Source organism: Phaethon aethereus (assembly GCF_964289735.1).
Source record: "Phaethon aethereus genome assembly, chromosome: 13".
Classification (NCBI taxonomy): Eukaryota; Metazoa; Chordata; class Aves; order Phaethontiformes; family Phaethontidae; genus Phaethon; species Phaethon aethereus.
In genome coordinates this window covers 592,824-607,558 of record NC_138589.1, presented here as the reverse complement: position 1 = coordinate 607,558, position 14,735 = coordinate 592,824, and the positions used below count along the sequence as shown (strand labels likewise).

General features: G+C 49.6%; 1 protein-coding gene across 1 annotated transcript in view; it reads left to right on the top strand.

The window, feature by feature from the left end:
- The window catches only part of HYDIN (HYDIN axonemal central pair apparatus protein), a gene marked incomplete at both ends in the record, with an annotated part of 135,442 nt that overhangs the window by 39,923 nt on the left and 80,784 nt on the right, over positions 1-14,735 (top strand). The window contains 4 exons of the mRNA XM_082005613.1: positions 2,646-2,745; positions 7,196-7,314; positions 9,373-9,596; positions 12,931-12,998. Of these exons, the coding sequence (XP_081861739.1) occupies positions 2,646-2,745; positions 7,196-7,314; positions 9,373-9,596; positions 12,931-12,998 (511 nt within the window). The remainder of the gene's footprint in view (positions 1-2,645; positions 2,746-7,195; positions 7,315-9,372; positions 9,597-12,930; positions 12,999-14,735) is intronic.

Genomic DNA, 14,735 nt, shown 5'->3' with positions numbered 1-14,735 from the left:
CTCCGAGTAATAACCAAACTGCCCTGAAGTGTCCACGGGCCCAATATATCTGAGTGCGGCGCAGAAGATAGACCAGCGAGTACCATCAGCCTGTGATCCAGCAGAAGCCAGCAGCAAAACAGTATTTTGGGCTGACCTGAAAGACTGATACTGCTGCATTAGCCTTGAAGAAGTTTGTTTTCTGGCCTTGGTGGAGGGGAGGGATGCTCTCTGAGCTTCCCAGGAATGATTTGGCTCTAAGACCTCATTCTTCTTCGTACGAACTCTGCTTTAGAGCAGCCAGTGTTGCATTGAATGATGCCGCAGTATAAAAATCTGCTTTTTCAGAGAGATCCCAAAGTCTTGCAAGAAATAACACGCTCCCAGCATGTCGGATGCTCGGTTTATGGTAGGCATGGCCTGTCTGCCAGCCAGCGCAAGCCCAGAGCTGCGTGCCCCGGTAACCTGGCTGCGTGCAGTGCTCGCAAGCCTGATTGCCAGGATTTGACCATCCTGCTGCATCAGCTTTCACCTTCAGCCTCTCTGGTCACGTCTCATTCCAACACCTTCTCCCCGGTTTGCTGTCTGGCGCGGGTGGCTCTTCAGAGCAAACAGGCTTCCCCATGGAGCCATCTGGGTGGCTGTTCTGGATTTGGGCTCTTTTCATTCCTGCTCGTTGCTGAACCCCCGTCTCCCTTTTACTGCACCCCTTTTGTTTCGGTTTTAAGGCTCAGGACGTGCTCTCCTCCCCTGCTTTGCGCCCCTCTGTAAGACGAAGACCTCACGCGTTGCCGCCGCGCTCGGCACAGCAGCGGCGAGCTGTTTGCGTAGCCGCCGGTGCCAGGGAGGCTGGCAAGGCCCTGTTTGCCGCGCGGGAGCCGGAGGAGAGCTCTGCGGGCAGAGGCTCACGGCAGCCGGAGGATCAAACGGCACCGCTGGGCAGCTCATCCCGCGCAGAACGCCGTGCCGCCCAGGCGCGTAGGCACCTACAGCCGTGGAGCCTGAAGCAAAGGCAAGCAGCTGCCTAGTGCAACCCCTGCTCCCCAGGGACCGTCTGCCCAGGGTGAGACCATTGAGTTCGGTCTGTTAAACATGCAGCGAGCAGCTGGGTGATGAGCACTGGGGAGTTATTAGACTCTAATTAACCAAGCCAGGGAAATCTATCATCTGAGTGGGTCTTTTTTCGTCTTCATGGCTCGGCTTAGGCAAGCTCCAGGCGTCGCAGCAGAGCTTATGTTGTTCGGAATGCTTTTGTTCCTGCAAATCCAAGATAATTCTACGGATGCTGAGTCCATGCAGCATCCCTGTGGGACCCAGAGGCTCTAGTATCGAGCCCTGCGGGCTGCAGGCTGATGTCCCCAGTTGGCTTCCTCAAGTAAGTGTGTTGTCGGATAATAAGGCTTCCTCTTCATCCAGCTGCTTGCTGGATAGGAACACGAAGCACATTTGATCTGGCAAAGGCCTTTGCTTGAGGTTTTGAGAGGAATCCGAGTGACTTTATGCTTTCAGACTTCCCTTTTCTTACTACTGTTGTGGTGATGGCTTGTTGGTGTAGTTTTTCTCCTCCTGTTCTTCCCTCTGCTCCTTTGACTCTGAGGAAGCTGTGCGTTGGGGAATTAATTGCAGCTGCAGCCCAATAACTCCCCATGTCACTGCTCTTTAATTTCTGTGGGGACTGTCCTTTGAGCTATAAGTGCTAAGTCGATGGGAAGTATTATAGTTATTTAATATTGATGATGCAGGAGCACCGGAGGCTCCAGTCGGTTCAAGACTTCTCTGGACAAAGTGCTGAGGATACCCAGCAGCAAGCAGAATCAAAGCCTGACTTTGATAGAAGAATGACTGTTCTTTTTGTCTCCTATTAACTAAATTTTTCATCCCCTGTAGAGTATTTTTATAGTTGTCAGAGGTTATGTCAACAAATGCACCAAGAGACGTTTGTAGTAGCAGGGTTCGAGGGATGCGTGCGGTGCCTTTGTTTAAACCAGTTGCAAGAAGTGAGTGACAGCCTTTCCAAACCAGGGGTGCCTGCAAAAATAAGCAACAGGTCTCCCCGGGACTGAGCACCAGCGCCAGGATTCTTTGGGAGAGAAGCAGAGAGAGAAGACCCCAAGAAAGCAGCAGACAGTTGGAGAAGCACTGGTAGCATGGCCCAGACTTAAATCTCTGAGCACGACAAGGAAAAGAGCTTTTTTTTACTTGATTTTTTTGGTTGCAAAAGGGTTGGAGCTGTAAGCAAATCCCATCTCTTCGTGTTTGAGCCTGTGTTGAGGGGAAACTTGAAATCTCTTCTGATCTGAGCAGAAGTGTTCCCGTAGCCATAGTGATACAGGGATATACGGGAACGTTTGCAGGAGACACATACCTTTTCCTTAGACCAGTGGGTACCTCTGAAGAAATCCTGCCTGATTTCCTGGAGCATGAGCCAGTTTGGTTGCTTCGTTATAGCCCTAATTTAACACAATTTAAACCAGTAAAGGTAAGGGACTTAAAGGTTTGTGGGTTTTTTTTTTTGCAGCTGCTTTCAAACTCTCTTAAAAATTTTGTTGATAAGCGTGGCTTGTTCCTTGCTCTTCACTGATGCTCTAAATAAAGGCTACAGGACTGTGGTTGAAAAAGAGAAATGTAATGTTTGAAGATAAACAGTTTGCTGTCTCCTGTTTTAGGAGGGAGACGTCTGGCCAAATTCTTCGGCAGAAATCAACGTGATCTTTAAACCCCGAGAAGCCAGAGTCTATCAACAAACGGTCTACTGCGACATCTCAGGTACGGCTCCTTTCTCCTGCATCGGTTAGCCCTGGTGAAGGTGAGGCAGAAATAGTCTCCCAGCCCACCCGGGTCTCGTGTAATTGCTAGGAAGGGTCAATGGCCAGTAGGGTGGTGCTGGCATGTGCCCAACTGTCCCTGCAGCTTCCAGGTGGGCTCGGGTCTAAGGCCAGGGCTCAGGATCAGCGCTCCCAGAACAATGCAGTGAAGAGATAAACTTTTGTGCCCTGGATGTGTTGGCGCTCGCTCTGCTGTGAGGTGTCTGTAGAGCTCCCCACAACAGCTTTAGTGAAAGGCCCCTATAGACCATTCGCCTCCAAGATGAGTCTTTGTTACCTGGATGCACCATCAGACCCTTGAGGCAGTAGGAGCCGAGTTATAAATGCACTCCCTGACCCTGGATCACCCCCCGGTACCCAGCTGCTGCCGGTCCTTGGGTGGCTGAGCCCTGCTGAGCGCGGGGCGTCTGCGAAAGGACCGCTTCTGGCCAGCACACGCTCCTCCAGCAGGGTGAAATGCCCTCCCTGGGCATCGGAGCCAGAGCAGCCTGCTAGGCAAGCTTTATGTTCATCCCGTCTTACAGAAGTGCTGTCAAGCCGTCTTCTGGGAGCTGTTAGCATTGACCCACCCCGGTTATACTATCTTTGCCCCGACAGCAGGGATCGCTTTGCTGTGCTAGCGTGGAGCAAGAAATGCTCGCAGCAAGCTGCGTGGTTCGGGTGACCCTGTCCCTTCTCTGCGTCTGCATGGAGCTGCTTAAGGTGTTTTTCGAGAGTGGGAGGTCGCTGTTGGACTTCCATCCCGGGAACGTTACGGTTTTCCCCAGCTAAGAGGAAGAAATGCGATGCCTGTGGTCCTCCAGCAGCCGGACTCCCTTTCTGGAGCATGGTGAATTGCTAACCCAGCTGCTTTCTTGCCTCCCTATCCGAGCCAACAGATACAAATGTCACGGAACAGCTTTTTATTTATACAGTAATTGCGCAGGGTTTACTTGGCAAATGCCACCTCCAGTAATTACACAGGACTTGTGTTAACAAACTGTCTTCCTGCCCACTAGCTGCAGTCGTTAGAGCTGTTGAAGAAAAGGATTGATGTAAAAAGCTGCTCCCAAGGGATTTCCCGCTCAGTGCCGTGCTCCTGGCTCTGGGATTTTTGCTCTGGTGAACAAGGACGTCCATCACTGCTGCCAGGATCTCCAGGGGTTGTGCCAGGAGAGCTGCTTCATTGCAGAGAAATGGGAGAACGACTTGCGTGCGACCCTTGAGCTGGTCTGGGAGTTAGAAGAAGTGGAGCTGGGCAAATGATTTGTGTTTAGAAAGAGGAGCCTGCTCTTTGAAAGGCTCTGATGGGCCCTCAGGAGACCTTGACTGGCTCCTTGGAATAGGACCTCAAGGAAGCCATTTAAATGATGCACCTACCCCCATCCCGTACAAAACAGAGCTGATCCGCGGTATTGTCAGGGCGGAAGCTGTCCCAGAGGCACGGTCCCCGGGTGCAAAAAGAGTTTAAAGAAGAAAACAACGCTCTTTAACGAGGGAGTCAATTTTGCTGCTTGATTCCTCTAAGAGGTGTGACTGCCTTCCTCGTGCATTTGCGTGCCAGCCAGAAATCCCTTTGGAGGATGACTTGCAGATGGTGAGATGGCGTGTGCTCCGTGCTGGGAATATTTGGAAGCTTTGGCCCCGGTGCAGCACCGTGAATTGTGCAGCTGGATCTCATGCCCCACTGGGAAGGGGCTTTGCTGGCCTCCACTTTTATTGCAGGTGCCTCCATCAATTGTGTAGCAGATGCTTCTGGATCCGGTGGTTTGCAGAATGAATCAGCACCGTGCAACGTTGCAACTGGCAGTTAAGCAGCGGTTTGAAATTTGCTCTTGGCAAATATTTAAGCTCAAAATGAACTTTCTTAGTTATTCATGCAAATAGAGCCATGGCTATTGAGTGCTGAAAGGAAGCACATGGTGGAGGGCTCAGACACCTAAAATTCGTGGGGTTTTTAAGGTTTTTCTGCATGTGGAAATGCATTGGGTTACATCTGATTTCTTCCAAAACTTGTTTCTAAGATGCTCTTGCAGGCAGAAGCAAAATCCCAAATGATGATTACTCCTTTACCTTGTGATGTCCTGCGTCATGTAAAACTGTGGACCTCTCTTCATTGACGTGGTCAGATGAGAATCATGTTCAAAACACGGGGATGTTCTGTGAACAAGAAGCTGAGTGTCAGAAGGCAGAAGTGAAGCACTTAGGCCACAAAGTCCTGTGCTGTTGGACCACCTACACCCCTATTGATTTGAAAGAGAGGCAGCAACACCGAATCGTACACCCTGCATGACATGCCGAGGTGTTATTCCTACTAAGATTCAAATTCTCACTCCGCAGCACCAGGAGTGGATTTGGCATTGAGGATGAGGGGGCTGTATCCCCTCCGTGCCCTTGGTCTGTGTGCTCTGGGACATGTTATGGCGGGAGCATCACAGGGCCACAGCCCAGCTGGGTGCGTACCTTGGGCAAAGGCTGGACACTCCTGAAGGCCCCAGCTTCGAGCAAAGAGGAGGACATACTCTCTTTTTTCCCCTCTCTGCTCTCCTGAATGCTGCCTGTAGCTTAGTCTGTTCCTCCTCCTTTGGGAAGAGGAGGTTCACCTGGAAGGAGGGAGAGCAAAATTTCTGGGATTTCCTGAAGTTCCAAGCGCAGCGTAGACGTAGAAGAAAGGATGGTTCCCGTGGTCCTTCAGGAGAGGATGAAGAGGAAGAACTGCCACTGATTTTTCAATTGCAGTGACAGTGCGACATGTTTCGGCACGATCATGGACAAAAGCTTGTCACTTGGAAATCTTTGTCATTTTCTAGGAGCTTTCATGGCTTAGACCTAGAGTTTTTAATGAAAATTTAAGCCACAGATGGTGCAAGATGGAGAAATCTTTTGACAGTGAGCACCCAATATGGCGTCTTCTATGGTGTCTGAAGTAGAAATACACAGCTCTCCAACTGGAGTCACCATCCCTGGTGTTCGAAAAACATTTAGACGTGGCACTTGGGGACATGGTTTAGTGGGCACGGTGGTGTCACGTTGACGGTTGGACTTGATGATCTTAGAGGTCTTTTCCAACCTTAATTCTGTGGTTGTAGCACCTGAGCTGTGAAACAAAACTCATCTCTGCTATCAGCTGGGCTTTGGCTGGATCCACTTAAATGTTAAATTCAACAGAAACTCCCTAGCTCTTCCTTTCTGGCTTTGGACATTATCAAACATCCTCATTGCATGGTTGCAAGATCAGAAAGTCAGTAATCATTGATAAAGGCTGTTCCAGGAGGGGTGGAGTTTTTTTAAGTTGGGATCTGGTCACTGTGGTGTCACACCTGGGCTCCTCTTTGCAATAAAAAGTCATTTTGGACATTCTTGAATAAATATGCAGAAGACTTTTTTAAAAAAAACAACCTTCAATCCCTAATCTTTAATAGATGGTGAGTGTTGCACAAAAGGAGCTCGAAGGAAAGAGGAATAGTTTTTGCACAAAAGCTACAGTGAAGGTTATATACACATTTTGGGGCTCTTCTCCTTGGTGCTACTCGCCACGCAGAGTAAAATGGGATGGCAGGGAGACCCAAGCTGAAATTCAAGCTAGGGTTCAGGCACTTTGTGCTGCTCCGGTGTTTCAGGACAGCCTTCGGATCCTGCACTAAGTCTTCTTAGCAGACGTATGGAAGAAAATTAGCATCTTGGAGTTTAGGTAGAAGCTTTGCTGTTACCTTTGCAGCAAGGGGTGTGTGTATTAGCAGTGTATTTATGACTTATCTATCAGTAGCGAGGAGGCTGGTTTTCCATGGCTGGTCAGCATGTTTCAGGTAAGGTGTCTTTCCAAAGCCGGACTCTTGTTATCGTGATGGGAATAGGTGAGCGCTTGCTCTGGAGATCAAAAAACTGTGTTATTTAGGCACTGCTGCAGGAGGTGAGCCCTGGAGCACCCAGGTACGGGTATGTTGGGCACAAGTGGTGGCTGAGATGCTCTCCCTGCTCTAGGTGGTACTCGGATGCGTGCTTCGCCTTGCTTGGGTTCGTACTTCTGAGCTCTTGCGCTGTCGTCTCCCATTGCATCAGTATAGATGGCCTATTTTTGTCTTCAGTTCTGTTTTTTTGAGCTTTGTGCTTTGGCTGAATGGATTTCAAAGCTAAGAGTATGGACAGAAATTCAGAGATCGTGTTTTAAACTCTTCATCATTTTTTCAGGGTGCAAACTCGTGGCTAAATTAGAAACCAGCTCAAGGGGTTGGTTAGAAATTAGAAACCAGGCCAAAGGCCTATCTCCTGAGGGAAGAGAAGGGTCCTGTACCTTCTCCTGGAGCATCTAGAGCTGGTCCCATCCAGCACAGAGTCAGGGACTAGCACTGGGGCAGCCTGGAAAATCCAGAATAAGAGGGAATTGTTGTACTGAAATGGAAATCTCTCCCCAGGCCGTGAGACCAGGCTGCCCCTGCGCATCAAAGGGGAAGGCCTAGGACCCCGACTCCGCTTCAGCTTTGACCAGCTGGACATTGGAAAGGTTTTTGTTGGATCAGCCCATGGCTATGAGGTGAGCAGTAGGGGTTCACAAGGGTTGGGCTGGATCCTGATGGCTACCTGGGCAGCACCGAACCTCGGGCCAGTGGGGTTTCTGGCAACTCAGGCCGTTGTGGGCAGGGCATATTTGACATAATAGTAAAATTTGGGGGTTTTCGCAGAATCTGTGGACTTTTGATGGTACCTGAAAGGTGTATATGGTGTTCACGAAGCCTTAATCCCCGCTTTTTGGCAACCTCCCTTTGAGAGTAGTTGGGAGGCTTCATGCAGGGGAAAAAAACCCAGCCCCTTGCCCCAGGAAGGCAACACTGGGTCAGGTAGGTGTTCAAAGCTTTGGTTTCAGCCCTGGATGCAGTGCGGCTTTGCACTCCGGCTGTTAAAAAGCAGCTGGAACAAATTTACCATGTTTGAACTCAACTCAAGTGCATCCTGCCTGGTTCCTGGGAGTCGGAGGAAAGCGGTCCGGCCTCCTGGCTCAGAGCTGGCCCTTGCCAACCAGTCTCTCGCAGCTCTTCAGACTGGCTGCACCTCTGGCTCTGTAAAGACCAAAACATTTCTTGAAATGAAGCCAAGGAACTTTCTGTATATTTGCCTCCCCGCAATGGTGTCAAGTCTTCTGGGAGAAAAAAAAAAAAAGATAGAGTGACCAAAAGAGGTAGAAAATGAGGTGATACATCATGCCAGACACTTTCAAAAGCTGGACTGTGGCAGGGAAGGACACATTAAGGTGTTTTCTTACCAAAATGCTGTGCTCTCTATGCATTTTTAATGCTGATTCTTTATTGATTCTCTCTGTATCAATTTATTCTTTTCATTACTTGATAAAATGTGAATAAGTAGATGATGCTGTTAATGCTGTCCTAAGCAGCTAGACTGGTGGTAAACCTCAGCTCGGCACAGGATCCCTAAGTGCAGTTTGTAATTAAGGCGTAAAACACATGAGAGGAGAGAGTAGTTTTCAACTTACCACTGCAGAGTTTGACTATGTGAATATTTTCAACAGCAGCTGCAAAATTAAAAAATGAGGGGCATCTCTCCGCTGCTGTCTCAATTTTTCCTCAATTTCAGGACAAAAATTAGGGAAAAGAAAGCCAAAGCAGGTAGAGGAGTCCATGGAAGTGGCAGGATTTCACCCTGCAGCAATCAGAAACTTTACAGGTTTGCTTTGGGTTGGTTTGGTGACTGACAGCGCGCACTGGTACTCCCAGGCAAGGTGTGGGTGTTTCTCGCCCAACATGAAAAGAGCTGAATCTCGAGCAATGCTGGGGGATTGTGTCACTTGTTCGCGGCAGTAGATCTGCCCAGGGAGGTGGTGGAGTCACCGTCACTGGAGGCATTGTGGGCATGGGGGCGTTGGGTTGACTGTTGGGCTTGATGATCTTAAAGGTCTTTGCCAACCTTAATGATTCTGTGATCTCTCGAGCGTTTAACAAAATACAGCTTGGTTCCAAATTGGCATTTTATTCTACGTTTGTAAATGATGGCGTTGAATATTTATGAAAGAAAAATTTTTTAGAACAGGTGGAGCTGCTGTGCGCCTCACTCTCATCCTTTCCTGACGTGTCTGGTTGAGCAAAGGCTAAGGAACTATCAGATTAAAGAAAAAATAAAATAAACCTAAACTATATATCGTGGCAGACTTGAGGAGTGCTTCTGAAGTTGGTTATGGTGCGGTCCTGAGGTGTCTTCTACATGTAATAAACTTGTTGGCTGCAATGGAAGCTGAATGTGTTCTGCCCTCGGCAGGATGGGACTCGGCAGCCGCCTTTTGTTGCTCTTGTGGGCAGGACTGAATCAACGTGGTGGTGCTGAGCAGGTCCTCTGCACTGCAAGTTGGACCGCTCTGTCAGCGGAATAAACCCAGAGTGATTCTTTTTACGGGAAGTTACTGCTGAAAAAACCCAAAGGCAGACCTTGTCCTGTTAGTATTTTCTTTGGCTTCTGCCAAGCAGCAGCACACAGCATCTTCTGCCTCATACAGATGTTAATTGTTTAATTAGAAAACAAACCAGCCTTCTGTAAGAAAGGAAGATTCCTCATGTATTTCCATTTTGCTTTCTTGCTATTGCAGACGATCCTGTTTAACAAAGGAGCCATTGATGGTCTCTTCACCTTGGTCCCTCCAGCTACAGCTCTGGGCTCCTGCTTCACCTTTTTCCCCCAGGAGGGCATCATTGTGCCGGACGGACTCCAAGTCATCCAGATCTCCTTCACTTCTACCATCCTGGGGCAGTTCACAGAAGAATTCAGGTTCAGTGTGGATGGATCTCCGGAGCCTGTGACCTTGACTATCAGGTGAGGAGGGTTGTAGGAGCTCGGTGAGCACCTGCCATCTTGGGGTAATCACCTCCCACCAGCCAAAGTTTAACTTTGGGAATCTTGGATCCCTCTGGGAAGCAGCTTTGCCTTCATGGTTGAGCCAGGGTGGCTCTGTGACTTCCCAGGATGCTGTTTGCACAAAATTTGGAAGCAGCAGGTTCCTTTGGTGACCCTTTGACACCTCTCTGTGAGGACTCAGGGGCTTTAAGTGACACTGTCCGGGCTAGTGGTGATTCTGCAGCCAGAAGCAGTGTTTCTAAAATCCTCTGTTAATAATCCTTACAAAATGGGCAGCAGCAGCCTCAACATCATCTCTCATGCTAATGTGTTGGGACAAGCTGTCCTCCTGGCTCTTTGTGCAGCGAGAGCTACAGTACCTCTGTTCTGCAGCCAGAAGAGTGCTGATGCGGGAGACGGGGAGCTCTGCGGCAAGTACTGTCACAAGGACTTGGGCATCATCCCATGGGCAGGCGTCGTCATAAAAGATAACCCTCACCAAGCAAAGGGGAGAAGGGGAGGGAAAAGAAAAAAAAAGCTGATGGTAGGAGAGGAAAAACTCACTTCTCAGGACCGCAGCAGCGTGCGAACTTGTCCCAGTTTGTCTTAACCGTGGGCTGGTGGGACAACGTGGCGTAGGCAGGAGATGCTGGGTGCTGTGGAGCTTTGGGGCTGGGCTGTGCCTCCTAGGCTGCTGCAGTTGGGAGGCACTAGATCAAGGCAGTCAAGAAATGAAAGGAATCTGCAGTCGATTTTACCCGTAAGGTAAGGGAAACTGATAAAAAAGAACAAGAAGGTTATTACTTTTGCAAGAGAAGAGAGGTGAGTAGGTCTGTTGACCTCAGTAGAGAAATGATTATGTTGGCTTGGTGTTTGGAGGGAAAGTGCTCCTTTTTTTGGAAACCAAGAGGGAACGCTTCACAATCAAATCATTTATTCTCTGTCCCTCCCCCAAATTGGTCACGGGATGTTATTGCATGAGCAGCTTTCTCCTTGAGCAAGGGCGGGTTTTGCTTGTGAAGATGTGCTTATCAGGGGTAGTATTTGGCTTTTTTTGGGTAGTGCCCACTGCCTTTGCCCCCCAGTGGCCTTGCTCCTGGGGAAGAAAAGGGCTGTCAGCAGGATGGTTGTCTTTTGGGTTCCCCTTCACCAAATGAAGCGGTCCTTTTCTCCTCACTGATGCCCTGGCTCCCGGGCCCAGCCCATCCTCCCCTTCTCTGTGGCCACTCTCTGCCCTGTTCTGCCAGCACAACCCTGAGCTCAGTGCATATCCATGTCCGTGGAAGAGGATGGATGGTCCTTTCTTTTTGTTCTTCCTCATCCTTGTACTCTTCTCGTCCTGGTTGGTGGTTCCTGTGCAGCCCATCTGGTGGTACCCCAGCATCCCCATCTGCCCCCTTACAGCTGTCCCTCAGCAGTAATTCCTGTTGCAGTCCACTCTTTTCCGAGATGTCATCTGCCTCTGTGCTTTCTGTCTTGCCTTTGTTTCAAGGATCCCTCTCCAGCCCTTCCCTCTCCTTCTCCAGCCCCACAACTCAAGCTGTTTGTTTTCAAATGCCTTGGAGATGTCCATCACCAGGTCAAGCTGAGTCTCCCTCTCCGGGAGGTTTTGTGCACTGGATTTAGTCCTCCATGGAGAAAATCTCCCAGTTCTTTGGAAGCGAGGCGAGCTGGCTGCTGGGACGCTGGGCTGCAAAGGAAGAAACGAGCATGAGAGTCCAAGTGGTTCCTCTCCCACCTTGTGTTATCCTTCCTGCAAGGACACTGCTCTCCCTTCCCAAGTGCATTATTTAATGCTGCTGTGAAACACGGTTGTTGCCAAAAACACTGTCACTTCCCCCATTTTCTTGCAAGCTGTACTGTTAACAGCTGTGGTGCGCAGAGCTCTGGGCTGGCTCCTTGCCCGAGTCTCTGGGCAATCGTTCAGGTTTAACTTGAGCACAGATACTCAGCAGAAATGGCAGTCGCTTCCCCACTTGCCTGGCAAGGCTCATCCCTGGCAGTTTCCCAGCGTGATCCCCGCTCGCCGTTGGTTTGGAGGTAGTTTTTCCATAGTCTCCTGGCAAGTGCTGTGACGGAAAGCACGTCTGCTCCTTTTGCTCCATCCAAAGCAAGCTGTTGGGGCTTGGGAGGTTAGGTCTGATTACGTGAGGTCCTTGGAAAGGGACCTTCAGCAGGAGCAGGGGTTTTCTACCCGCCTTATTCTCAGGAACGGATTCAGCTCCAAGAATTGAGAATTACCGTTGGATTGCAACTCCTGAAGTTCAGTTTTTGAGTGCTTTTTGACTAGGCAATCAGAAGATGCCCAAACCATAGGTGATTATTCTTTCCTGTACTTGGAAACCAACCTTTACAAGGTCTTGAATGCTTGTTTCTTGGGTGTTTAGGAAGGAATGCTGGAAACAGGGCACCGCGGATGAATGCAGGTCCCTCCTGCACAATGCTGGGGTCTGTTCCTGTGCAGGACAGACCCAGTGGCGGTCCTGTGAATAAAGCTAGGATGCACCATCCACTGTGGTCCTGGATTTTTAACTAAGAGGCAGAGCTGGCATTGATTGGCATCAACCATGAAGTAAACTAATGAATGTTGTGCAGTTCCAAGTGCTGATTTCAGTGGATGTTGGTGAGGTCTGGAGTTCAGAGCCCAGCTGCTGAGTTTAAGGATGGGTGAGGAGGTGTGGTGGGTTCAGGACCCCCATGTTTAGTGGTTTAAGATCTGTTGCTCTTGCACGTGTCAGCTGGTGCATGGGTGACAAGCTGATACTTTCCTCCAAGATTCAACTGTCCGCTGTGTAGAACTGTTGCTGCTCTTGTTGCGGTCATTGGGTGTCTGGGCATGGATTCATGCCTCAAAGTCCAAGATCTTCTGAGAAAAAGACGTTTGTATACTTCGTGGAAACTCTAGTTCCAGTTAAGAAGTACCAAAGCTGGGAAAACTAGTACAATGGGCCCACTTTTTTTGTGGAGAGCTCTGTGTCGTCGTGTTACAGATGGGGAAACTGAGGCACGGAACTGTCACTTGTTCAGGCTCTGTCACTGGGCCAGTGATAAATTGGGGGTCATACCCTGGGCTCCCTGCCTGATGTGGTGCCCTAAGCCACATCAACAGCTATTGGCTACGGACAGCTTTGCTTTGGCTGCCTCCTGTCCACACAGATACCATGCTGAGCCTGAGGGTGATGGGTTAATTTGAAAGCAGCCATGGTTCCGCGACCAGCTTTTTATCCATCCAACGGGTAACGAAAGCCGAACGCTTTGCGCTTCGCACTTCTCTTGAACCAAGCCAAAGCCTCTTCTGCTTTTGTCCTCACAGGGGCTGTGTCATCGGACCCACCTTTCACTTCGATGTCCCTTCCCTCCGCTTCGGTGACGTCTCCTTTGGTGAGTGTGCCCTGGGCTTGGACCACAAGTCGAGAGGTCTGTGCGCTACCAAAACCGAGCGCTTTAACATAAGGGCATCCATCACTCGCGTTCCTCCGTAGCAGCCTTCGAGGTGTTAAGACCAGGGCTGCCAGTTGCATGGGTAGCATTATGCCATCATGAGATCAAATGGGAGCAGAAAATCGGTATTTTTTTGGTGTCCTTAGTAGTCTGTTCAACCCCAACCTCCCAATCCTCGGCAGCAGAAAGAGTGTGAAAGTCCTTGTCCCAGAAGGGCCCAGGGGATGGGACTGCAGGAGAAGGGAGGTTAAGCAGCAGAGTTTTAAGCCTGTAGCTGCTCTGGGTAAATGATCCTGTTGCAAGGCAAGGACACAGTTTACCCACCCGACCTTTAGTGTGAGATGGTAATTAGTGCTGTGAGAGCACCTTGTTATCACCTACTGAGTGATAAGCAAGGAATGACATCCTCGGAGACCTGGCCTCCTTCCCCCCCCCAAAGCCCAGCTCTGCTGGCTGAGCGTCCAGAGCATCTCCATTGAAATGCAGATTCTGGTTCTCTGGCTCACAAAAGGCTTTTTACTGAGATGATCTAAAGTTTAAATGTGAAATCAATTGTGCATTGATTGAAGGGCTGTTACCATTCTGTGCCCAGGATGCCTCTGTGTTTTCATACTGTTCATGGACTTTTTAAGAAAACTCGTTACCTTTCCTGAGCCGCTTCCTCCCCTCCCTACATCACCACTCCCCCACTTCTTTATTTTCTTTCGAATAAATAAAACAAGAAACCCACTAGGCAGAAATAGGGTTATGTAATAGGAGATTCATCCTGCTTAATCCGATTTCCTTAATAAGGCCTTTTCAGCTGAAGGCAACTATTGTATTTTTGCTTTTTAACTGCACTGCTAACCGTTGTCCGTGTCTGGAGCCTTGGGTCTTGGTTGGGATTGTGAAGTCCGTCCTTTTGGTGTGGCTCCTGCCTCCCTGCTGGAGTCATTGCTGGAGGTGGGCAATGGGCACTCTTGACGGGCACGGAGAAGCTCTCTGTTGTGTCTGCAGTTGGGTTTCCTCTCCATCCGTATTCAGATGGTGTGTGGTGAGCAGGCCATAGGAGATGTCTCCTCACAGAGCTGGCCAACCAAGCCAGATGTCTGCTCCAGAGCAGGCTGTGGGTTGATGCCCTCTCTCTGCAGAACATCCCCACCGGCTGTGGTTGTATCGCTGGTTTTCCATTATGGAAAGCTGCTATCGAAGCTCAAGTGATGTAAACCTTTGCGGGCAGTAACCAAAGTAACGTGGATGTGATGGCCCCGTTCACTCCATGAGGTGAGCCAGGGTTCCTGCTGATTTCTAAGCAAGCATCAGGCTTGCGTCCTGTGAAATGTGCTGCAAACTGTCACGAGCTGAGTCTGCTTGCCCCAAAACAGGAGGATGCCTTAAGGATCCTGCCTGGGGAAACTGCATTAGAGTGCTTTGGGTCATGCTGTAGTTCCCAATTTCATCCGTCCTTTCTTCTACTGTAGCTTCTCGATGGCAATACACCACTTTTATACATTGAAAACGGTGGGAGCGTTCACAGAAGCAACAGGGAATTTTGTGTGTTGCCTTTTCCGAATAAATGATCTGTCTGGATGCACGCTCCTAAGCGAGAAGTAATTGGTGCTGGTTTTGGGGCAGGCGTTCCTCACAGAGAGAGAAACTTCTGGTCTTCAGCATCACTAAGAGTGGGCATTTCTGAGG